The sequence below is a fragment of the Epargyreus clarus genome, unplaced genomic scaffold (genome assembly GCF_041222505.1).
Source record: "Epargyreus clarus isolate Ecla_fem2 unplaced genomic scaffold, WU_Ecla_fem_2.2 ptg000004l, whole genome shotgun sequence".
Classification (NCBI taxonomy): domain Eukaryota; kingdom Metazoa; phylum Arthropoda; class Insecta; order Lepidoptera; family Hesperiidae; genus Epargyreus; species Epargyreus clarus.
Window position 1 is genome coordinate 9886114 of NW_027332212.1, and position 27694 is coordinate 9913807.

A 27694-nucleotide genomic window follows, 5' to 3' on the forward strand; every position below is an offset into this window, starting at 1 on the left:
TACTTTGGTGGAAATTATAGAAATTAAATTCTTTTTAGGACACATCTGGTACAGCCTAATTGTAACTTCTGTTTTTTTTGCAAACACAAAAACGTCTAGAGATGAATAAAACAGACCGCCTAAATATTTCACATCAATAAGATTGTTTTTCGACAGTTAAGTTGTCATTATATTCGTCTCAAATACCAAAGTGTCCTTAGATAGGTGTTGAAAAAAAATCAAATTTTTTAACAAAATATACACAACAGACTTCTATGTCACTACAGAGTAAAAAATAATTGAAATAAATGTTGATTTGGTACATATTTCTTTAGTCGGCGGCAATATATTTCGTTGGACACAACGGCGTAAACAGATTTTTTAATTAAATTACTTGTATTTGGTTATATTTTAATTTTAAACTATAACTAATCCTTTTTGTGTTCTTCATTGTTCTTTTTGTATGATTTATTTTTATTTTATAATATAAATTTTGTGACTGCATATATATATTCGTTTCATTGATAAATTATTATTATCTTATTACTTACATTCAGGTAAAATATAATTATCTTCATTCAAATTAATTACTTCGACCTAATAAAAATATAAAGTGATAATTTATAATAACCGTTTAAAGTACTGACAGTTCGTCTCCACTCATCCCTTGTACAAGTGACAAACCGCGGTCGTAAAATTTAATGGCTTTTTTTTTGCTTTGTAAATGCGACTTTAATTTCATTCAAATAAGGTTATTTTTTTTATGGTAGCTTATGACAGCTAGCTTATGTCGTAAAAATTTATTGCTTTTGGTAAGCAGTTTTTAAAAAAACACCTTGAAATAATGGTGATAAAGTTGATTTTGTATTAATTTTAGATTCTGTCACTTAGAATTTTTTAAACACGTTTGACGCCACTTTTTAAGTTCATTTTTGTATGGGATTGTGTATCTAGTTCTTATTAGTGATCGAAGCAGAGAACGCATGCGATGGGTCGATGCACTGCGGTTGCCACACGATCTGTTTGTGACAGATTTATCACATCTCACTTTGACAGACATTTATATGCATATTTTATAGAGCAAACAAAAACTAGTTTATGTATCGACATTCTATCTATTAAAATAAGCTACTCAGCCCAGAAACATTAAACCAGACATTTACAATTGTACTGTACCGTTAAGTCTTTTTAAGTGTTAATAAAATATTTTATAAAGGTTTGATTATTAGTATAATTAACAAATTAATTGACTACATCACTGATAATCACAGAGTGCAGTAAGCATTAACTTAAATGATGTATTTAAGATATATAATTACGTTCAATTTTGATTAATTAATTATGATAGTAAATCAGAATGAATAACAGTATTTTTACCACGCTTTTATTTACTGGACCTGTATGTATGTAACGGAATCTTAGAACTCGATTTTTACCCACTTTGAATGGTCTGATTGATTTAAAATTTTGAACATATATCTAAAACCGATGACAATACACGATTTTAATAATTGTATTCCATTCTGGTCATCAAGATCGTTAGGAATCAGGATCAACGATTTTCCTTGTGCGATTTTAGCATGGTTTTAGTTTTTAAACTATAATTATGTACCAGCAGCTATGTATAATATTTAATTGTTGTATGTATACATCACAATATTGCGATTCTTTTTCCATAGCAACAATGTGCAGAACGCGAATTGAAACATCCTATATAAACATTACACACTAGTCGCGTTATGATAACATCGCGACAACAAGACATCCAAGCCGCGGGGTAGAAAGCAAAACAACTTTATCAACGCATTCATTAATAAAACATTTTAATAAATATCGCACTATCTACGTCTATCAGATCTCATGTCAACGCATAAAAGTTTGATAAATATAGAGGCGCAGGATGTAGTAGCGTAAAATTCGTTTATGAATTTCCGAAAGATTTTGTGTGCAGCATGCATTGACGTAACATTGTTTTATGGAATACTTATGTACCTAAATACGTATTTACGTATATACGTATTGTTAGCTGGATTGACACATGTTTAGTGGAGTTATTACATTACAATTATTAGACCCAATCATTATTTGTGCAGTATTTGGAAATTAATAATCAGGTAGAGTCGCCAATAATTTTAAGTGTAATTAATAAATATTTTTTGGATTAAAAATAATGTGGTCGTGAAGACATATAATCTGATTATTAGTGAATTCTTAAAAATAATAATAAATTCTGAATTCCAAGGACTACAATGTTTTGAAAGGTCATAGAGACGTAATATGCCAATCCTTATCAAAACCTAAATCTCTGTTATAACAAAACCTTAGCTGTAAAGTTAGCGGTATGATATTTATCAAAAGCAAAGGTGTAAAAGTACCGTGTCAACATTATCTTAGCAGGATTATGGTTTTTCGGAAATAACGGCTTCCTCTGTATCAAGGGATCAGTGTTGTTTATCGCATCACTCCTCCTTTAAATTGTCGTAAAAATATTATCAACAAGGAACCGTAACAGTAGTTTGTAGAATAAAAATAATATTATTTTTATTTTCACAAAATTTACACCATTATTTAAAATTTCTAAAACTTGTAAAATAAATATGTAAAATTAAAACCCAACTAATTATTGTTCACCCTATTTAATTGACCAATTATGACCATCCACCCATTACTGTCCTACTAGGGGACTCTGATCTCTTCTCAGCATATGAACTATTTGAGCATAAGACATATTTGGGCACACGGGCAACGTCTGATTGCTAGACAATAGATAGGATTAAAAACTTTGGTGTACATTGGTTACGTAATGTTGTATTATTGTCACGCACTTTGAATTCAGTAATAAATCAGAAGTCAATTAGCCAAATTTCAAACGTAAGTCGCTAGTTTGTGCCGAAGTTCACACCACTAATCGATCGAATCGATCTGCTTAATGTGTTGGTGTTCAAAATTAATCATATTTGAATAGCATATTATGAATATTTGAATAGCAATGAAGCGTAAATTATTGAGCGAGCGGGATGTTCCGCTCGGGTGCGTGCCTCATCCACATTTCCTCGTCACATGCTCAATGACTAGGAAGTAAGCAAATTAGAAGCAATAATATGCGCCACTATTCGCTCCATACAGACTTTGTAGCTAATGATACTTATAAACTATAATATCCTGTTATTAAAGTTTGATTAGTATAATTTGACATCGTATTGAAAGAGAACCTTTTAATACGACATCTAACTATATATCATAAAAAAAGTTGCATAATAAGTAGTAGTTTAAAAATAAAGCCTAAATATTAAACGTTAACTCCCGGAACGAATACCCGCAGTCTAATCAATGTAATCTATTAAGCCAATAATCTAAGAAAATCTCATTGCACTGTGCAAACATCGATAAGAAAGCTGTTTTCGCCGCTCGAGTGAAAGAAAGAAATGAATAGTCGTCTCTTTCGTTCTCGCTTTCGTTCAACTGAGGTTCAGAGGTGCGCGCGCGAGTGTCAGGTTAGTTTTCAGTGATCGCGCGGCGACGGCGCTCTCTGCCGGCGACCTCCGGCCTTTCGAAACTCCAATATCGTTTCCTAGTGCTAGTGATGTGCTAAGCGTATCCGTAGTTAATCTCGTTATGAATGCAGTTAAGGGCGTGGCAAGGACTTTGCACCACTAACCGGCACGGCAGGTAATTAAATTCTAATAGGTATTGTGCATACCGATATAAGTCATTTATACTTGGCGACGCGACACGGCACAGGCCTAGGCCGATATCCTTGTCCTCAATGAAATTAAATTCATACAACGATGAATAATGATGAATTTTAATTTTGTATTGTTCTCGCATATTTAAGTTCGTTTATTATTATGTTGTCACAGTAGTTCATAAGAAGCATGATATTAATATGGTATATAAAATATTGCTATAATATTGGGTTGCACGTTGAACTCTTATATACGACGCACTTAAAACATACTAAATCATCAATCTCTGGAAAGTTGGTAAAACTAAATGTTGAATAGTTAGTTTCCTCAGTGGCGGCAGGTACTTACGGCAGCATTCGTGTTATGCAACATTTATTCTACTGATTCACAGACACAATTTTTCGGTAATTCCTCCACGGTTCAGAGAGCACTGACAAAGAATTAAAATGCAAAAGGAGATAACAATCTCTTATTTCCTTACGAAGTGTTTGCTCTACTTTACAATTGGCTTCTTAATGTTACATTAAATACCATACCTCTTACCTTAAAATATTAGGACATATTTCATATGTTGAGTGTTATTAATATAACGTAACTATAGCCATTGGAACGGAAAATAACTCGTATTACCACAAATCTAATCATTCGGTTACTAGTAAGCGGCAATAATTCGCACCTCCTAGACAGATTGTATTACAAAATAAATCAACCACAACCATCTCTAATGCGGTTCGGTCAACGAATCACCAGAATAATTGTAGAATTACGACGTGTCCGAGACGAAAGTTCGCTTATTGCACCTGCTTCACCGCGACCTATTAATAACTGACTAGAAAATACCTAATAGTTATGATCTATTGTAAAATATTGGAAGTATTCAATCGTTTAATTAGTTTTTTAACACTTAAAAGTGACGAAACATTAGCAAATATAACACAGAATACAGGTCTGTGAAATAAAAGAACTCTTACATTAAAACGAAACATTGTCGTCTCCTCAAATTATTGACCCTATGTGACATATTAACTTAAAAAGAGACAAATAAAGGAGCTCTTCATTAAATACACAAACCAGTGACATTTACTTTGTTATTGCAAATGTGCCACCTATAAACAAGTTTGAAATAAAGTACTAAACAGCAGCAAGGCATTATTAAAATTAAAAGAACTCTCCATTAAAAACTTTGCATTGTCGATGCCTCTGATATTAAAAATATAAAACCTATTAATAAGATTGAAAACAAAATACTAATTAGTAGCGGAACATAAAAATAAAGTGGCTCTTTACTAAAAACGACAAAGTATTGGCAACAATTGGATGTTGCATCTGCGACAGTAAGTTACTAACTGACTTACTACCAAATGAGTTGTTCATAATATCATTGAACTTAATGGGGAATATCACTACAAGAAAGTAAAATAAAATTTGTTATGAACATGTACAAAGACAAGCACACGTACGCAAACACGGAGCAAAAAAATCATACATTAATGTCAAATGTTGCAATAATTGTTTGTTTATAGTTTCACGTCATCGGTGAAGCCAGAGCTTTAGTAACCACACGTCGTCTCCCAAGAATTGTTTTTGCTAAGATCTGACAACTTGCGTGACTTGGAAATCAGTTTGAGAGTGTGGAATTAAATTTTATGTTCAACTTATGTTCTTATACATAATATTGAGGCGATGTATCTCATGATTCTCATAGCGTTCGTTGGTTTTACCTATTATGTCAGAGTGTAACGCACTATAATAGAACAGTGAAGTAGTAGAGTTGTATGGAAAGTATTTAAAGGTCGCAATATGAAATGTTTTAATAAATCGAAACTTTAAATTATGTACGTTGATCAGATAGCGAGTATTGCTAAACTTTTACACTTCAACATTTTGTCTTAATTAAACCTTGCCTCGGTAACAAAACTTTTGTAATTGATTTGGTAGAGCACGGTGTAAAAATGACAGCAGATACCCGCTAATTTTTAGCTATTTGTGCTTAAACGGTATTATTAAAAGGTATTAGTAGTACAGTAGGTAATATTACTATACTCCACTGAATGACCTACTTTAATAAAATATTAAAAGTGGTTTAACCACATTGAGATTATTGCGTGTAAAATAAATTTCATTTTAAGTAATAAAATTTTAAATAAACCTTTTCAGACACCAAATATCCAAGATTAATAAATTCCTTGACCAATTAAATAAGTTGTAAATACATACAACATATTCGACAAAAGGCCCAAAAATACGATCATAAAACAGCTAGAGTTTAAAAAAACATTATCCGAATGCCCTTGAGGGGCAACTTACATTCCATTGCATTACCCGACACCGCTTAACGCGCAGAGCCTGCGGGCGATACGTGAATGTCTATTTAATATACGAATATACCTACTAACCGACACTGGTGTTTTACAAAATAACTGCGTTTAGGCAAACTCACTATTATTTTTCCTCTGCTTTTATGAAAGAGAATAGGACTAGTACCAAACAAGAATGCACTCCCAATCTGGCATCTGTCCCTTACACACGTCTGTGATGACATATTATTGGATGTATGATGATCTACATATTATTGGACTAATACTTGAGGTTAAGCTTGAATGCGAATCCTTAAGAACTAAGTTGGAATGCTTCGTATTTATTTTTGTAACAGATCCTTCAAGCAGAATACGAGTGTAGTAGCGCCATTATTAAGCAGGAATACGTATGGTGTTGATATCACTGGAGTCCTCAAGGTTTCTACTACTTTTTTCCTCTTGTAAGATCATAACCATATTTATATGCTCAGAGTCGTTTATTTTATATATATACGCCGTTTTATATTGACCCAGAATAGTACTTATAACTCTATAGACTTTTTCATTAATTCCGTAGAAGGCAACTAAAAGACTAAGATCAGCAGATAGCCAACAGCATCCACTTGCGAAATTATATACACTAGGCCTACTAACACAGCCAATTGAGGAAAATACAGCATTTTTTCCAGTCAAATCAATTTATTTATTTTCAATTAATGTGCTCAGCATCAAAGCTTCCATAAAAGGTCAGCATTCAATAGAGTCGTCCTTTCGTAGCAAACGCACGGCTTACATATTTGAGATACCTATGAGGTCTTTGTATCTATTAAAGTTAGTTAGTTTTATAAGCCTGGTGAAATTTTCCCAAAAAAATCTTTAATAAAAGCCAAAATCTATCTAATAATAATTATTATATTACCAATTTCTATCTAATATTTCTAGTATCTATTAATTATTATTATATTTACCAATTTCACAATTTTCGTATTTTAAGATGAACTACAAAATTATTAAAAACACAAATTTTGTTATTTTTATCTAGTATCTACTGCGCAATAGATAAGGAAGCGGCCGAAACCGAACGACACGTAAGTGTCAAAATATATTGATTTATCAATAAGTGATAATTTGTGGTTGTTGAAACAATTTGAGTTGGGTAAACCCGTCGGATATGTGGTATGCTTATAATAATACACTTTGTAAAAAAACAACACAATAAAATATACAATTAAAAAATGTAGGGATTAGAGGAGAAGGAGAAATGTAAGGTTAGAGGTAAAGTGAGGATTAATAGAGTACAAAAAAGTACATAGAGTAGAATGGAGTTTAGTAAATATTTAGGAATAAATTAAAGAAAAGCAAAGAAGATCTAGAGAAGGAAAGAAAAATGTAGAACAGAAATATTATGCGTTTAATTTTGTATAGAACATCAAACATTTTTGGTCTAGTTGAGTCCACCCGAACGTCGCCGTAAGCTTACGAAACACCAGTTGCGTTTAGATCTTAACATCTGAATACAATACGAAACAAAGACAATATTTACATATTGTCTTTGTTTCCAAAACCACAATTTTAGTATTCTCCATAACACAAGCCTTACATTTTGTAACTGCAAAATAACATAGGCATTTGAAATAAAATTTAAGATGAGTTATCTGTAGCCACTGAGTGTCTGTTTATTTCAAACCAGACGCTTCCTCCAACCAGGTCTTAGGTTAAGCGCCTAGTACATGATGATGTCAATATATTTATGCACATCGATGGTTTCTCTTTGTACATAATCTAAAATGTACAAAAAAAACATTTAAATCAGAATCAGAACCAGCTTTTAATATAACATGACCCGCACACGTGTTTAGTGATTTACAATGCAAAAAGTACGACAATTTCCTGTGTATACACTTTTTTTTGTAGAAAATACTATTCATAAAAAAGATTATCTAGAATCCAATTAAAATAAGGTTATTTTAATTGGTGTATGCAATACTTCCCATAATACTTTATGGACATATTTCAATGACTGACGAAAAATTGTGTATATGAGAGAACACAAGACAGAAATAACCTCTATTTATTATTGCATAAAAATCAATAATTTTATATTTGACGATTGTGTCAATAACCGTACACCGCGAAAATTATGGTGTTATATAAGAAGCAATTATTGCTAAATGTTTTGATAGCAAACATTGTGTCTTTGTGACCTATGGTAATTGCGTAGTATAACAATATATTTTATTTGGTATTATTTCATCGTTTTCTTTTAGGCGTCTATAAAGTTCAGTAGTTATTATTACAAGGTGGTAGAACCCTTTGTGGTTCGACTCCGGCGGCACCACCGCCACACCTATTTCTACCTAATAACAGCAGTGTTAAGCGCTGCTGTGTTCCGGTTTGAAGGGTGTGGTAAGGGAGACAGACTTTTCCGAGGCGTTCCAGCTTAGACCTCAGGGGTAGCGGCGCATCTGTGGCCGACCTCAGGTAGGAATATCTAATCCTATCTGGGGTTTATTACAGATGTCCATGGGTGGCAGTAGCCACTTACCATCAGGTGGACTGCATGCTCGTCTGCTACTCTTATACTATAAAAAAAAAAAAAAAAAAAAATTAAGATGTACAACAAATACCGTCTAAGAGACATAATTTTAGGAAAAACCTTGGACGTTATATTTATTAGTCTGAGGTATTTGCAGACAAAATCGGATAGATTGATTATTAAGGGGTGTGTATCGTGTACTCTGCGAAAACGATTTTTTTGTTATGTGAAAGAAAATATTTTAAATCTAACATAAATTGCATTCATACATTTTAAGAACAATTGTGAACAAATTACATAACCATTAGTTCTCGCATATAAAGTCGGAAACGGGTGCTAACGTAGAATTAATATAAAAATACACTTCTGCCTTAATAATTAAAAAGACGTTTTCCCAGACATTCGCAGCCCATTAACAGTTACTAAAGCACGTGATTTGATTGTTGATTGAATGAATTTTCGTTACTTCCATTGTGTGTAAGATTGGCTGCACCAAGCCATTGTAATCCGGAGGTACTTTTCTCCCACCTCACTAAGCATCTTGTACAATGCGATACAATTTCTCACGTACACGATGGCTATTGTAGCCGACAGCAATCATAATCAGGATTTGCATGTTATGTGATAAACACTATTGTTTTTGCTCACCCATCTGACACCGCTGCACATGTCAGTCGCCAAGAATAATTAATTTAACGAAAACAATAGCTCTACTGAACAAACAATCGTCGAAAATATTGTTTAAATTATACATAATTGTGTATGTTCGGACACTTATTGTTGAAACTGAAAGATCGTCAATTACAAATAAATATTGTTGTTAATGTGACTGCTTAAAATACAATTTGTTGGTATTACAACTATTGAATTAGTTTTAAAATGAAATTAAGTTTAACTTGTAACGTGTTTTATGTGAGAGATTCTACCACAAACAACAAAGAACTATAGTGATGTGCATTACATATAGTGTTGTGCCAATCGATAAAGAAGGGTCAAATTTTAATATTACAACAACAACTAATACGAGTTGTTTACAAGTAGAAGTCGTCTTATTTTGCCAGGCCATTTTCTACTTTACCTACAAAAGTAGAGCTGACTCTACTATACTAGTGATGCGACTTTACGGGCCTATGATCGACTCTTGATACAATTCTGCTTATTTGGATTTAGTATACTTGCCATCTGGTTAACTTTTATTTACATAAACGTGTTTAATGAAGACGTATAAAATATTTGTAGTCCAAGATGAAATTCGGGCAAGGCCGGCAGTGATCGATGCTTGGCCGACAACTCTTGCGCAAATTACCAAAGCGTACTCGTCTCGTTTACTTTTAAATTTTCCTCGTATTTGCTTTTTATGTGTTAATGTTAACGTCCTTCTAAGATACGGAATATGTATAGGCATTAAGACATTCGTAGTAATCTGTGTAAGCTAACGAGAAAGTTGTGAAACTGATAATTGTTAGCTGCACGAGCTGACAGCCGCGTAGCTACGGATACCATATCGGTAAACACGCCCAACTTTGTGGAACTACGAACTTCTAAAGGTTTGTCGATATTTCAACATTATATAAATAATTTATGTTTGTGTAAGAGAAGAGGACATTGAATATTGAACACGTTACTAAGAGAATTGCAAAATTAAACTGGATTTTTATTACATTGAGACATGTAGTTCCAAAAAATGTTTCTGCTGATAATTCACAAATTAAGCTTTTAAATCAAATATACCTACGTGTCATTGTATGTATATGTTATTGCCCCAGTCCCTTAAATGAGCACTTTATTTGCTAGCATGCAATACAACAAACATGCAGCTCAATTATATAATAAAATTAATAAAAATATTAAAAATAAATAAAATGTCTTATTTCGAATGTAAAAAAGCGTTAACTAATTATTATTTACACACTCTCAGCTACGAAGAGATAGAATCACTACTACAGTTCTCATATATATAATACATTACATGCTTACACTCACTCACACACACACACACACACACAAAACACACTCACAACACTAGGCAAGAATACATACTTATGTTATTAATTAATGTAAAATTAGATAAATTAGCTTAAAATAATCTTTGTACTGTATTTCATAAGTTTATATTGATCTCGGAAGAGCGGAGGCCCCTAATACAGACACTGCGTGCTTAAAAGGAGGTTCTTGCCACTTACTAATGTAACACAGCTTATGAAGTAAAATAAATAAATGTTTAAATGTTTAAAAACATGTTGGAATTATTCAGGTCAAAATTTATTAGAATAGTATAATTGTTTTATCATGAATATTGAAATGAGCTTCCTCTCTAAGCCGGTGATGGGCTTATGTTGGCGCAACTAAGCCTATATTGCAAATTATAACAGGTGAAAGTGATTAGGTCTTCATATCAAGTAGTCGAATACCTTAACGCTAGGTTTATTTATATAAACAATCATTCTAGATAAAACTCATCAATAATTATAATTCAACTTTATGACATCCTGATAATTACTTAATAAACTAAATTGTTCAAAAATATACTATTTAATCTAAAATTCAAAAACCACTACTATATAGTAATAACTATTAAATTTTTTGTCAGCACAAAAATTAAATAAATAACAATGGTAACATAAAGATATATATCACTACAAGCTTATATGTGTCTTCTATATATAAACAAAATAATTCCGTAATTTCGTACACAGTTGGTCTAGTAGCATCATAACTCAGATTAATAACTAAAGATAGCCCACGTGACACAAGGCCGTTAGCGAAGGGTAGATAGAAGCCTTTGATGGAATTGATAACTTTGCTATGACGTTACCAAGTTTCATTTAAAAACAGATACGAGACTATTCTTGATAGATCGTATAAAATAAGAACATATATTAGTAAAACATAATGTTATACCTATAACTACACCCTTATAGGTAACCTTTATAAACGGCGGCACTGTTATGCAGATATTTTGTAAAGAAGGGGACATCCACCCTTGTCCAATATTATTATTTAATATAACTTAGGCCTAAGACCTTATGATGTCCTATCTTTTTCCATTTCACTTTCAGTCAAGTACCTAGGCCAGTCCACTAGTCAATTAATAATATTGTAGAATTTATTGTATATCACACAAATGGATTCTATACTCATATTTTTCCATTGTTCTTTATACATCTTACTAGCTGACCCGGCAAACTTTGTACCGCCTCAAAATGTATTTATCAAATATATTTCATATAAAATATGGCCTATGTTACTCGTGGATAATGTAGCTTTCGAATGGTGAAAGAATTTTTAGAATCGGTCCAGTAGTTTTTGAGCCTATTCATTACAATCAAACAAACAAAGTTTTTCTCTTTATAATATTAGTATAGATAAATTCCCACACGGAGCAACAGTTTGAATAATTCATAAACCTATTGCTGAAATCAACAACAAAATAACTTTAGAATTAATTTTACCTTTTAATACTTATCATTGATTTATTTAATCCACTCAATCATTCCACCTGTAATAAAGTCGTGACAAAGGCAATAATGCCTCGATATCGGAGGACCATTAGCGTAATGAGTAATTATAGGGGCTTTGGGGCAGGTGATTGTTGGAGAATGGAAAAATAGTGATGTGCTTATAATTAAATAAAATTTATTAATACAAATTAGCCGCAGCCTCACTGCTGGGCTCAGGTATTTCCCTACAATTGGGGGACATTTAAAGGAAACGCCATATCATCTTGTAGTCATCAATTAATAAACGAAAATTAATAAATGTAATCTTAGTATTTTTTCCAAAAATATTTGGTTGCTTACGATCTATTTGGATTTATGTATCGTAAACCAATGTCATTTCACGCCAATATTAATCAATACCATGAAACAGTTTGTATGTAAGGAAGTATAAATGTAAAGTTTTAATAATATTCTCAAAATAAAGTTGACGATTCTTAATATCTTTAAGTATATCACTCGTTAGTCATTCTCTACATTTAAATGTGTTGTAGACATAGCAAACCTATATGTATATCATCTGAAGCCAAGTAGTCTGCAACGCGTGAATATATAACCAACTGCAAGTACTCAAGACCAAATGACGAGTAAACATCATCATTGCACTAATTGCAACCGTGCAATCTACTATACCACACTCTTGAAGCTCTTACTATAACGCAAACACTATTGCTATATGATACAAACATACTAGCTTCCTCCTACGACTTCGTTCGCGAGGCCTTACATTATAATTTTTTTAAGATTGATCAAAATAACAAACGAGCATGTAATTCACGTAAAGATGGCCCATACATAGACTTGGATTTTTTTCGCTACGCTACTATATGTTTGAGTTCGGTGCGGTTCTCCACGGGCTTCCTAAAAAACTTCTCTATAGCAAACACTTTGATCTGACTTATTTTATGATGATCGTACAAATGATTTTGAAGACGGACGGACGAATGACCTTTTCATATAATTATACGAAGTCTAATTTTATTCAACTGGAAAATTTAACTTACAAATATGTTTAACAATTTCACCATATTCCACTTAATGAACATGGTCTTGTTCCACTTGTTCACGTCGACTATCGTTCAGCGAGTCGATCGTCACTAGAAGGTACTGCACGTTGGGTCCAGGCGCGGACCGGCTTAAAGATGAAGGCCGTCTTTTGCAACCTCACCGACATAAAATATCTGGCGCCAGAAGGCTTATACAGACTTAGAATAATTACATCGATACTGAGTTTTTGTGGTTCAATCGACATGCATGTAAATACAGATCTCGCGTGTTATTTGTGATGTTACGTAGTAATGTGTTGAACGATTACCCTTGAAATCGATTTACTCTCGCATCAATGCGGTATTCAACTGGTTTTGGATTCACTTATCTAAAAATATGCATACGAAACAAATTATTATCATACGTAGTGCCATTTAATTATTGTGAAATTTTTACGATGATCCAAATTAAGTGACGCTAGTACATAAGACGTGTAGTGTGACGACCCGCGTGGCGGAGCGGTCACCGTACCGGTCTGACGCGCAGAGGGTCCCGGGTTCGATCCCCGATCAGACAGAAATCTAAATGATGAATTTAGGTTTCTGTTTCTGGGTCTGGATGTTTGTGTATTTGTCTCTGTCTGTGTCCATGGCACCCACGATACAGGGAATCCTAGTGTGGGGCTGTGAGTGTAGAAAGCGTAAGCGTAGCGTAGTGTAATATGGAATTATGTAATTATACTGAAGTATAAAACTGGTAAAGAACCTTTATACGTACAGTCTTAAACAAAACCAAGTCGATTATACAACAGCAGGTAATCAATTCCATCGAACGCCTTCTAACTTTACCATAGTACGAGATGTGACCGCGTGATTTCTACACCCATTTGATTTCAATAAAATTACTTTAGATTTCAATATCTTTCTGAATACTAAGAATAGTGTTATGCGCTACTGTGTAATGGTTTTGGGGGTGTGGTATGTGAGATGGACTTACACGAAGGTCTTAAACTTAGTTCTCTGTAAAGTAGCAAAGCATGTCTGATCGACTACAGGTGAGATTCTGGTAGTGTAAGCGTAGTGTACTCGTATACTCCTTTGTTGCATTGTAATATAAAAAATCCTTATCAAAAGTAGGTACATTTTATTTATTTATACTTTTCTGTTTTTCTAATTAAATTTATAAAATTTCAAATTTTACTATCATTTTAACTTATTTCCTGGCATGTCTTTGTATGACCATAAATTCAATTTTGATTAAGAATCCAATGGATATAGAAATCACGCCTCGTATCGTGGCCTATGTCACTTAGGTTATCCTGTGTTATTAATGTGAGTTATAGTGCTGCTTGACTTAGAACTTTGACCCGTAAAGTATTACCTTCGATATTCTGCAACTTAAATACAATTTCAATATATAGATATTGTTTCCAAAAGCAAATTTATTGGAACTGATCCTATTAGCATTATTTACATCTACAGACATAGAGCGTTTCAGACGCGTGCTGTAGTCAGACAAAACAAAAGTGCATAGTGCATACAATCCCTTTGAAGTTACACATAAATAAATTTAATCTCTTTGTATATATTTAGTAACTTTGTCTATCAGGGTTGATAGAAACAAAATAACTGTTCAAATATGTCCGGACTATCAGCGAGAATCGAATCTGAAATTTCGATTTGTAGTAAAGTAACTACCAAGAGCCTCACATAACGCTTAATAAGTAATGTTATTTTATATGAATTAACGACAATATCGTATGTTAATATCATTTTGTTTATTATTATTACAATATATGATTTTAGACTAAAATTCACGTGGAATCCAGTGGTTAGTTTATGCAATAAATATTATTTTTACACCTACTCGTATATTCTAATTCGACGTTCATATTAATACTAATATGCAATTTGAACCGTGAACATAACTCGTAAGTACATTACTTATTCATATTTATCGAATTGATGAAATGAATGTCATAATGCTTGCTAATCACCGTTAGTTAGTTAATTTAGTTAATTTCACTTTCTTTTTATTGAAAAATATTCATTAAACATTTTGCATTTTGATGTGCCGAAAATCACCAGTGAAATTATTTCAATTTTGTTTTTATCTTTTTATTATTTTGTTGATGACGTTTACTACGCTTTTTGTAGAAATAGTTATCGGATATACACTTTCTAACTCAATTAAAGAAGATTGACTAGATTTTTAGAATTCCTCTCTTGTCACTCATCATAAAAGCAAATATTGATTTGATTTAAATTTGATCCGCATATAAATTTGAAAAATGTAAGGCGGCTAAGATACAAAACTAGAAATTTATTTTATAAAGCCTAGTCCTGTGGAGAAGGATAAATTGTACATAAATTGAACGAGCTGTAGTAATTTATCTTTAAATATAAATTTTAATAAGTTGAATCAGTCCCACACTCACATAAATATAAAGAAACGACGTTTTAATATTTATAAGCCTGGATAGGATACAATTTACTCGTAGCTACATAGGAAAACAAATAAATTCAGCCAGCGAATCGTGTGTACAAATAATACTCAGTATTAAAAACTCTGTTCAGATCGCAGTTCTTGCCATAATGTTGTTCTATCATTCAACGTAGAATCTATAAAAAAATTAACTAGTACCTTGTACCTTACGTTTGAGATATTTCATATATGATGGTATAAAATTAAAATTTAAAAAAAATTGCTTAAAAACATATTTTATAGAGTACCTTTCCGAAATACCTACGTCCTACCTACTAAGGTATATAATTCATATTTAATTTACTGACGAGAAAAGTATAAGTGTTGATCGAATTTTGTGACACTTACTACTATTTTGTACTGTGTGCGATACGACACGCACGTATTAGTTTTTACTATTTTATGTAGCACATGAATGAAATATCGAAATCACGGACAGACACTTCAATTTCATTTGCTTGTATAGATATTGAAGTGTTCTTTTTCTTCATTGTGGCCTCGCTATAGTTGTGTGTATGTATTGTCTCGTATTGAGTGCACTCACTAGAGTACTTACATATAAAATTCCACCGTCTTCTTGGCAACCTAACATATTTGCAATTTCTCACGATTCTCCGTCGATATATCTACTGTCAGGTCTAAAACGTTCAAAGAATATTTATTATATCTTACATTTCAATAGAAGGATGTTAAAAGTCCGGTTTGGCTAGAGAGCTTTATTAAAATTACCATATAATTGTATCGCCTTTTGAATCGTAAAACCCAAACTTTCAGAAAAAATCCGAAATCGGGTCTTTGCATTGTATCGAAAATCGGTCAATCTCAAAATAAACTTTAATAAATATAAGTCCTATTTGTATTTAAGTTCGCCTTGATCTATAGATCTATACCAACAGACAGAAAGTAGGTCAAACAACAAATAATATTTAATTTACAAACTATACTTAAACATTTATCTATACGCGACAAATATCACAATGGTAATATTAAACAGCTTTATTGTGAGTCTCTACTATCATTTTTGTTTTTGAACAACTAATATAGAGTAATAAATACAAAACAAACGAAAATTTATTGAAACAAAATAAGAGTCTTGTAATCAATATTTTTACACACAGAGGTAATTCGTCTTTCATTCATGTTATTTCGTTTATCAGTTTCGCTTATTTCCATAACAGCCTTGCACAATCTTCAGATACATTTATCTAATCAATGGTAAACCCAATAAGCTTTTGTGCCTAAATACATAAATTGAAGGAGACTTATATTTATAGATATTTATATTACTACAATTTAGACAAATCCAACGACACTTCATTTGTTAAAATATATTACCTCTACAGTTCTTACCATAATGTTTCTTCAACAACAATACAGTAACTTTCAAGATTAAAGACTACGTTAGCCTGGTTAATAGTCAAACATACTTTGTATATTGTAAATATGTTGAGGCATCCCACTTGACCTCAAGAATAGCAGCATAATAAAAACCGTACACTGCATCACTGCCGAGGTCGATGCAAAAACTCGTGTACAAAAAGCTAGTCCGTAGCGATATCCACTTAACACGTCTGTTAGATTATCTTTCAATACAAATAAAATTAAAGACATACTTTTTATGTGTCTTTAAATGTCGTTGATTTCAAAATGACTGTGGAACTTTCACGCAAAGAAAGATCTCACAGGAAGTGACATAGCGTAATTTAATCTTTTAAGTATCTAAGTTCTAGAATAAAAACTGAAACTTCCACGTTCAGGTCCAGATGTAAGCAAGTGAGGCCACGAGGTGGAGCTCTTACAAAATAAGTAACGAAGTGATCCAAGTGCTACAATTAAGGATTAAATCAGTACAGAGCTAGTCAAATATCATGAGCGGCTGTTAGGCAAATGTGTTGCAATGCATATATCGAAATGGACAAAAGCAGTCTAGCCTAAGCTAAGATACTAATGGCCTACTTACAATATTGGTTCAAGCTAGTATTCGGTAAAGTGGTAAGAGGCACAATATAGTCCTAGCACGAATAGCGATCAACCTAACTATAGTTTAGCACGGTCATAGCTTTAGCGGACTTAGCAATATCAATTTCTCTTCATTTTTTTTTTATAATATTGAAATAGTCACCATTGCCCAGGGTTGACTGGCAGAGAGTGCTATTAGGCATTAAATCCTCCCTTGTTACCCTTAGTTTAAGGTGTTTCAAAAAATAAATAAATAAATAGCAAAAGAGTGTGTATTCCGTCTGTGGTCACCGCCACTCATTGACAAGTTGCCACTTCTAAGGGCTAAAATCGCCTCTAACTCAGCCGGCATCCAAATCCTACAAAAACTTGACAGCTTGAACTTCATCGAGCAAAAAATTGGTATGACGGTAGTATCTCCCCGGTCGAGCTACTCTACGAGTAGTTTTACGACCTTTCTTCCATCAGTGGTTCTATACCGCGGAAGACTAAGCAATTGCTCGTTATTAATAACTAATGGGTCTTTAAACTTTAAAGTCATTTATGTGCTGTATAAATACTTCAGAGAGGCCGTCTTAATTAACATATCTCCCATAATCCAGTTGCACAGAAATAACTGTAGATATTAATGGAAAATTATGTAAATTGTAACTTATAAACAGACTTACTCCATCATAAAAGCAATGCTTAAAAGAGTTTTAATATGTTTTCATTGCAAGTATTTCCGCGTCCAAATACATAAATATTTATTATACAACAAACATAAGATTTTTTAAGTTATAAAAAGTGCAAACATGAAGCATATCATATACTAGAGCAAGTGCATTTGCATAAAATATGTAAAAAATTGGCATTGACTAATAGTCTTCCTGACTCTAATCTAAAACCGCTCATTAAGTAGTTATTTACATGATGTATTCGTTAGTTATTTATATTTAGCTATATAGCTATTTATATTTGTTGTCAAGTGTCAAATACGTTCTGAAAGTATCTCGGCTAATTGACATAATTATTATCATTATTTTAATAGCCCTTCCGTGGCAATCGGGTAATTAGAAACTGTAGTACTTAAATATAATAATGTAGATACTAGTAGGTCCGGGCAGAATTTGTCCTGGCACAAAAAGACCCTCCCTATTTCAGAAGAAGTAGGTTTGTATAGATTAGTGGAAAAATTACAATCCCGAGCAATATGTAATTTACGAAAATTAGCACATTCGCAATACACAACATTACACTATTATAGACACACTGTGTATGACATTTTCTTCATCTCAGTGTAACATCTCAGATAAGTGTCAGGGTCTGCTTACATTTATGGTCTTTACTTAACTGTTTAATTGCCTCAGTTACCATAACGTTTGTATTTCGTTAGTTATTATCAACAAAGTTCATCTTGTTTTAACCCAGTTCAGAAGTGGAAGTTTGTAAATGGGAACCTTCCAAGGGTATTTATAGAATAATCTATTTTTACCTAAAACACAATAAAAATATCTCATTAAATCATCTATTTTATCTTAATAAAAATAATCTTCAGTAATTAGTCAGGTAGGTTAGGTTAGGTTAGGTTTACTTTTCATACTTCTTAACAAATATTTTACTATACTACTACTCGTATTATCATTCTTGAGCGTTTTTATCATTTAATAATCTTTTACTCGTATCTACATCTTTACATCATCATAGATACAATTATCAATCATAAGGGTATAAATTGAGATAATTCACTTCACATCTCTAATCTATTTGACCTTTATGAAATTGACGTAACGTTTAATGAACATTTGTATTGTTGCAGGTCGGACATTGTGATATCGTCGAAGTTACAAAGAATATAGTGAAATTTTCCGTGACATGATGTTTTGTGAATGCACCCTACTCGTTAGATATGTGATAATCGTGGCTCCTGGTTGTGACATGAACAGTGAAACGAGTCTGTGACCAGTCAAATGCACGGAAATGAAAAGGGAAAAGTACAAGAACATAATCTTAGGACTACGGTAAGTGTTCATATTTTAACCGTTAATTGCAATCTTACCACTACGGTAAGGAAGGTTACACACGAGCAACACTAAGCTACTTTACGAGCGACAATGAAGACGACAGTCGGCAACAGTTGCTCATGTATTAGCTCCCTAACTGGCTGAAGTACAAAAGTAGGTTAAAAAGAGCTATGTAAGCTGCTAGAAATTTGTTATTAAAACGTAATATAGCCGCGAAGATTAAATAAGATAAAATCTCGAACATTCGTGTCGTTATAACATAATTTGTTATTCAAGGCAGCCGCATAAAAATACCTACTTCCGGAGGATATTGTTAGTGAACTTTTTTATAAAAAATTATAAATCCAAGCCTTTTGCGCTACCATTACAAAGTTTACAACACAAACTAGGTATCAGGTATGAGACAAGTCACTGTAAATACATATCCGTCATATTAATGACTCTACTCTCCAGGCTAGGCCGGTAAATTTAAAATAAATACTATACCAACGTATTTCGTAACCTTTTCATAATGATCTATAGTTAACAAACAAAAGTGGCACTTATTAATTTACATAATAACTATGTAAACCGGTGTTATAGACAATATTTACAGGTAATAAACCTTACGTTCTTACGTACTTATGGTCTACGAAAAAGTAGCCCATGTGTAACATTGTATATGTGGAAACCATAAATAACAATGAGAAAATATGTAGGTGACTGAAATGACAAACAATTTTTGCATATGAATATATAGGTGAGTCCCGCATCATACCTGAAGCGATATTACGTTGTAGTTCAGAATTATAATACGAATGCTTAAGTAATTATTAAATGCATGAATTGCTAACATACATTTGTAAAATATAACATTCAGAAGCAAAAAACATCGAATCTAATTTTGGAATTATACAACTACTCGTAAGTGTCCTCAAAGTATGAAAAGTGTGTTAACCTGTCGGTACTTGGGCAACGCGAAAGTATAGGGCTTAAACGCCTTTAACCCTTTTCATCATGAAAGAGCTACTTTCCATTGATGGACTGGGATGGGATGATAAATTCAAAGGGCGTATCAAATAAAAAAAGAACAACTTTTCACAAAACGGAAACATACAAAGATAGAGCTTCATTCTTCTAATGGCAATTAAGCCACCGTTCACTCGAACCTTTTTCTAGATACAAATCTGTTCATAAATCATTACAATGGACTCTCCATTATGAGATGTGTGCTTAGAGAATAGTGTCAGACGAGACAAAAGTAAGAAATCGCTTAAGCAAATAATAAAAGTGACTACACTAGCCAATGTGCCAGTTAGGTGATTTCGTGGTGATATAATTGCGCTGGGGAATGACGTAAAGTGGTGAGGCTCGAGTGAAAGTGTCAGCGGGTAGGACCCTGACCGCGCCGAGGCCTGTCCCGGTCACTGGAAAGCCTTCTCCACACGTATGTACGTGCCCTTTACATTCTACTAAATTATCAATCAACCATTCTGTTAATTGCGAGAATATAGTGCTTGTTCTGTACGGTGACAATAGGTTACACGTATGTACGTGCCCTTTACATTCTACTGAATTATCAATCAACCATTCCGTTAATTGCGAGAATATAGTGCACATTTTTTCTGTACGGTGACAATAGGACACAAACAAATTTTCCAAGTTATACATCTACGTCGTCATCTCAAATTATACTGTACCATTACCATGAGTTCTTACGTGTCGACAAATATGACTGTTTTGGTATTTGATTACGTATTGGCCCATACTATTTCCAATCAGCGCCCCTAGCGGATTGTGTCGGAACTTGAAACACTTGAACTTGACACAAGCGTCCACTTACAATGAGAAGGGTTAAGATTTAGACCATAGTCTACCAAGCTTGTCATGTGTCGACTAGTAGACTCCATTCGGTTTTTAAGACATTTTATACAGAACTTCTAAACATATTGTTAGTCTAGTGTTTACCTATGTCATTTAATCAAGTGATATTAATTCATATATTCCGTTTTCTGAATCCGTGAAGAACCTTGGCCTTCATATCGATAGCTCCTTAAGCTGGAATCCGCATATCACCGAAGTATCCCGGAAGGTCAACGTCACTATGCGATCTTTATACCGTCTCAAGCATTTCCTGCCTGTTAAGACCAAACTTATGCTGGTCAACTCCCTCATCCTTCCCATCATTGATTATGCAGACGTGTGCTACCCAGATCTAACCGAAGCACTTCTGAATAAACTAGAGCGCCTTCTCAACAATTCTATCAGATTCATATTTGGCCTTCGTAAATATGATCACATTTCTCAGTTTCGTAGCCGACTCAACTGGCTTACTATTCGTCAGAGGCGTAACTCTAGGATCCTTTTTCAGCTTTACTCTATCTTGAATGATACTAATACTCCTCCTTACCTCAAGGATTACTTCCAGTATAGGTTCTTAACCCATGACAAAATGCTTCGGTCGTCTCATAACTTAAGAGCAGATATTCCACTGCATACGAGCGGCTTTTTTCATTTCTCATTTACTATTCAGGCAGTACTGCTTTGGAACGCTCTGCCCGTGCATATCAGGAAGGCACCCAGTAAAGCAGTATTTAAAAAACTTGTCCGAGAGCATTTTCTTAACACCTCGTCAATATCTTAATCATCTGTATTGTTTATTTTATATAATATGTATGTATTTGTTTATATATTTTGATATATATCTGAAGTTTATGTATTTATAATAAATTACATAATTAATTTCATGTATATATAATTAACACCTGCCTCCATTTTCACCATTCACCAAGGGTTGACTGCCAGAGAATGCCATCAGGCATTAAGTTTTGCCCTATTGTATCTGTTATTTTTATAGAGGTGCAATAAATAAATAAATAAATAAATAAATAAATGATTTTAATAAGTCAAAACCCGGGATTCTAACCCTCTACCCCTTCGTGAGCTTAATTTCAAATCATTGCCTCATTCCACTCTATGCGAAAACATAATGAACCAACATTTATTTTTTATGTAGCGTCAATTAACCATACAGTGGAGACAAACGATTCGTTCAAGCAATAAAATCGACTATTAAGTTATGAGCAACTGTAAAGAAAGAAGCTTGCTTTCCCCCGGCAACTGGTTGCTCAACGCTGGGTGCAGCAAGGTCGATGTTGTTGACGCGCTGTTGTTTTATTTCTGCTAGCAGTGGTCATGACCGTAAATACGAGTATTACCATTACAATCCCTCCTTTTTATTACAATCATCATATCCTCTCAAAAAGGAAGTAGCGTTTTTAACCAAAATATGAATCAAGAGTGCTTTTATTAATTTAAAATACAGTAAGTTCAAATCCCATATGAAAGTAATTATTACAATAAAAATAATTAGCAATATATAAAACATTAAAACGTCATCAACTATTTTCTATTCGATATATATCATAATTATCGTTCGTAAGGAGTAAACTCCAATCGTGCGTCGTAGCTGACACACATACACTTTTTTTTATGTAAGAATAATTAGTGTTTTCGTTCCCTGTTTAAATTCTACTAGTGGTCGAAGTACGACCATAACTATTATTTAAAAGAGAAAACAAAGCTTGACAATAGCTACCGAACGAAAATAAGTAAATTGATTTACAATTAAATGTGGTACAGATGTGGAATAAGGCTGGAATTTCTTTTGGAATTGGAATGAGATTTATTGGATAGACTTGTCATTTTAATTTATAATTCAAAAGATAAAAAAATACTTTTGTATTTAATACTGGCACAAAAGTTGAAATCAATATTCATAAATCCGAAAAATAAAAAAAGGAATGTGAGAAAAAACAATTGAAGTGTATTTTCTTTCTGCTAAAAAGTATCGCGTCTTTTTGCGTAATTTGTCTGTGTTTTGATATAAAATCTACGATTGGTAAGTGTTTTTTCATTAATATTTAAATAAACTATCAAAATAATTTACATAAGGCTACCTCTCCGTTAGTATCAATGAATTAACTAATTTAAACTAAAGAATTAATTGCCATTCAATTGCAGATGCTTTCACTGCTTTATAATTTTAATGTCATCTTCACATAACTAATAGAATATTTTATTAAGGACTATAAGGCATTTATGTAGAATTCCTATGAAGTTTTTCTTCTCCATTAAATCAAGTGATAAATTTCTTATCCATAACTTAGGAAAACAATTCCTTAGCGCAAGAGACAAGAATTATCCCCACCAACCTATCACATTTTTGCTTGAAATCTTAATATTTGTGAGGTAATCCAAACTTGTCATAGCTGTGAACGCGGAATGGTATACGTTGCCGCCCAGCGTCATGTATACATGTCCGAAACGAAATGTACCGTAACCGTCCACGGACATGTATACAATTGTCCGAGTTTAGCACCTTCGTATTTGGCTTATTTTAAATTATCTATGTTTTATTTGTGGCTAAAAATACTTTTAATATGTAGTCTGTGAACCTATTTTACCGATACAACGCATTCCTTCAGTACAAAAAAATAAAATTATGACATTTCTATTCAGTGACTTCACTGGTGTTGCGCGTAAAGTGTGGATATATATGTTTGTCTCTTTCTATGTAACGCCTCAACTTTTCGTGTTACACTTGATTTTACTCCTCATAAAATTTCCGTACCGGGCCTTATAACTCAAATCGTTTCTTAAGGAGTAAACTCCAAAAGTTAGATAATTTTTAAATTCATAGTTTCCTAATCACGCTAGCTTAGAATGAACAGCAAACCACTCAATGTCATAATGCCAAACATGTAAACTAAAGCTATTTAAATTACAAAACAAACGTCATGCACGTTTGTTTCAAGGTGTTAACACTATTTTAAGTGCAGATGATGTTTAAAAATATCTTTCCTGGCGTGAATAATAAGTGCATAAATAGAAAATGAGCAAATAAAGAATAAGTATAACAGTACTACGTACCATAGATTAGGTGTGTTCTCTATGTTTGTTATAAGGGTGTTTTTGAAGGCCTGTCCAAATTCCAGTGGAATTATTGTCTTAAATTTTAATCCAAAACTTTTTTACATTTTAGAGGCACTGGATAGAATTAAAAATCCAGATTTTTCAGATACGCTTTAAACGCGTGACAATGTAATGCTAATAGAATTAGAAAAATAAAAGTATTTATTATTTTCTTTTTGTCATTCGTATTTTTTGAAGCCGGTTCCATTTTATTTAAAAAAAAACCCTTGGTTATTTATCATGGCATTATGTTACAAATTATAATTTAAATTCGTAAAAAATATTATTCCATATTCGTTCCTTGGTGCTCTATGTTAATATTGTCTCCACACTCTTAGAATATTTAAATCACTCTAAGACTACAGTTCAATTTTAATTTGAATCACTGTGACTTGAACAATTTGAAGAGCCCGCTCATATTTCATATCAATTCTTGTCTATCAATATAGGGATTATAGTGACCCATAAACGCCCATATATATCTAGAAGAATGACGTTTTCTTTTTTATCTTGCAACGGTCACAAGGGATTACGAAATTAAAATTATTATTCATAACAAGATTAATAACCTGAATTATGAATAATGGCAGTTACAGAAGAAACAGATTATCATTCTGTGCCATCTTGCTCATTTTGAGTTTTCTTTTACTATTCATTACTCTTTAAATGATGCTCTTTCTTGCATATTACGTCTTGTATGTAACATTTTAATTCAATTCATATCGTCAACTTAACATACGGGAATAATTTGAATGACGTCATAATATAGGCATTACATTAAAGGACTTAAGGAATATGCAATAGTCAATTATATAAACAGAAATATGCAACAGAACTGGGATTTCCAGTAAGAAAATGTATGAAATATGACCATTAATGTCGCATTAACAACGTTATATATTATTTGATACTTACATACATAAATATTACATGCACAGGTACATGAATACATATGATATATATTTATTTACCCAGGTATATATTTTATATAGTTAGTATAAAAATACTCGTAACAATAAAATTCTATGTTAATAAGAACATTATGTACGTGGTAGTATTTGAAGTCATTCCTAGTTATTTGTAGTAATATAGAGATAACATTGATAGCACACTATTGCCAATATAACTTTAAATAGTTATTTTAAATCATCATCATCATCATCAACCCATTACTGTCCCACTGCTGGGCACGGGTCTCCTCTCAGAATGAGAAGGATTAGGCCAAAGTCCACCGCGCGGGCCAACTGCGTATTGGTAGACTTCACATACCTTTAAGATTTTTTTTATAAATCTCTCAGGTATGCAGGTTTCCTCACGATGTTTTCCTTCACCGTTTATTTATTTTAAAACTAAAGGAAAATCTGAGTAACTCTACAAAAATGTTCTCAAAACCCACCTCAGGTATGACTTTTTAAGCCAAAACGAGGAACTAAAAGTAATATATTTTTATTATGCAATAGTTGCTTTTATTTAACGTATTATCGTGAGAAACAATATATGCGGTCGATTATCGAGCCCGCATGGCATGCGACCTCGGCCTGCATGCGTTGTCAACTGCACTTAGTGGGTACTTAGTGAATTACGCACTCGTCCTTGTTTAACATCTTGGACACCTGGAGAGGAAGTCGATCGTATCGTATTATCTTCAACAAGAATGCTTTAATAAATGAATAAATAAATTAAAAAAATATATATATTTTTCTTTTTACGTAGATTATCAATTATCTAAAGATATTATGCATGTTTTAGAGGTAAAATAGTTACTCCCCATAAAGTCAGTCTTTACGTAAATGTAACATCAAAATCCGTTCCATCTATCTTTATATTTAGGAAGACATAAATAATAGTTACTCGTATTGGGTTGACACCCGTATTATACATAGTATTGCACTATAATTATATATGCGGTCGATTATCGAGCCCGCATGGCACGCGACCTCGGCCTGCATGCCTTGTCAACTGCACTTAGTGGGTGCTTAGTGAATTACGCACTCGTCCTTGTTTAACATCTTGAACACCTGGACAGGAAGTCGATCGTATCGTATTAGCTGTGACAAGAATGTTTTAATGTTTATTTATTTATTCCTTTTTATCATAAATATTATTCATTCATTACTAAGTATAATACTAGAATCCCCTTTTCGTGGTGAAAAGCTATATATGTGAATTATTGCTGCAAAGTAAATCTTAACATGAATAGGTCATCCAAATTCGTTCAGGAGATTTTGAGATTATGTAGCCTGTTTATATTAAGCAAGAGATAGAAAAAACATTTACATCTCTACCGTCTAGGGTTGAAACCTGTAATGTAATACATAGTATATATACTGCACTTTGTTCACCTCGGTAATTTAAATGTCGTGGCCTAACCCCGAAATCCTTCACGAGCAGTAGTTGCTTCAAGTCCAATATTTGTAATAGATAAATAAATATAACACTTTTCTACACTATATTTTTGTAAGAAATGTGAAATCTCTAAGGTGGCAACCTTATTACCGTCCCAAACGTCAATTATATAAAAATGTCACAGAAAGTACATTTACCAAACCGGATCATTTATTCGTGCATAAATGCATATTTTGAATAACTTTCTTTAATTAGTATCCCACGTCTCTACACCACGCAATGCGACTTGTATAATATTCTTCCACTCCTACACCAATTATTTATTATGACTTACTTATAAAAAAAACATTATATTCAATGTTTAGTGTCCCAAAGGTCGAAATTGGACAATTTCTGCCTACTAGATTGTGAAATTTCGTAATTAAGTGACCATTTTAAACACACATGTCAGTAACAATAAAGATCAAACGCACATCATTTGTCTATTTGTTACGTAAATTCTTAATCAACATTGTAGAAAAATGTTTAGAAAAATAATATTGATAGGCCTCTGTCATTTACACTTACATAAACATTTCCAAACAATCCAATATTAAACCGATTTATCTACTATCGTTACTGACAGCGACCAGAGAACATTTTTCTCAAGAAGTCAAAGGTCTCTAAAATGTTAATTAATTTCATTTTATTTCCATTTGCAAGAACTATACATCTGCAGCTCATATGCCACGACCTCGGAGCCGCCTTGACTCGAGCTACTCACCTCAATACTCAATCACTGGAATCCCTCTAACCTGTAACTAAATACTAATTGAATAACAACATGATCGTAACATTACAAGCTTAATGGAACGTACGCCCTAATGCCTACAGTACCCCTGTCCTAGATTCTAAGATTATAGGATCGATTTAATTAGCGTGCTTACAATTAGATTGCATTTGATATCTGTATATCGGAAATATCGTG

At 32.8% G+C, this 27694-nt stretch overlaps 1 protein-coding gene across 2 annotated transcripts in view; it reads left to right on the forward strand.

Moving 5' to 3' along the window:
• The first annotated feature begins 3470 nt into the window (after window positions 1-3470).
• mol (dual oxidase maturation factor 1 mol) overlaps window positions 3471-27694 on the forward strand; it is a 68201-nt gene continuing 43977 nt past the window's right edge. The window contains exons 1-2 of one of the 2 annotated variants that reach the window (XM_073093194.1): window positions 3471-3648; window positions 19224-19425. In XM_073093194.1, coding sequence (XP_072949295.1) covers window positions 19375-19425 — 51 coding nt within the window. In that variant the 5' untranslated portion in view covers window positions 3471-3648; window positions 19224-19374. The remainder of the gene's footprint in view (window positions 3649-19223; window positions 19426-27694) is intronic. The other variant, XM_073093195.1, reaches the window with a different exon arrangement.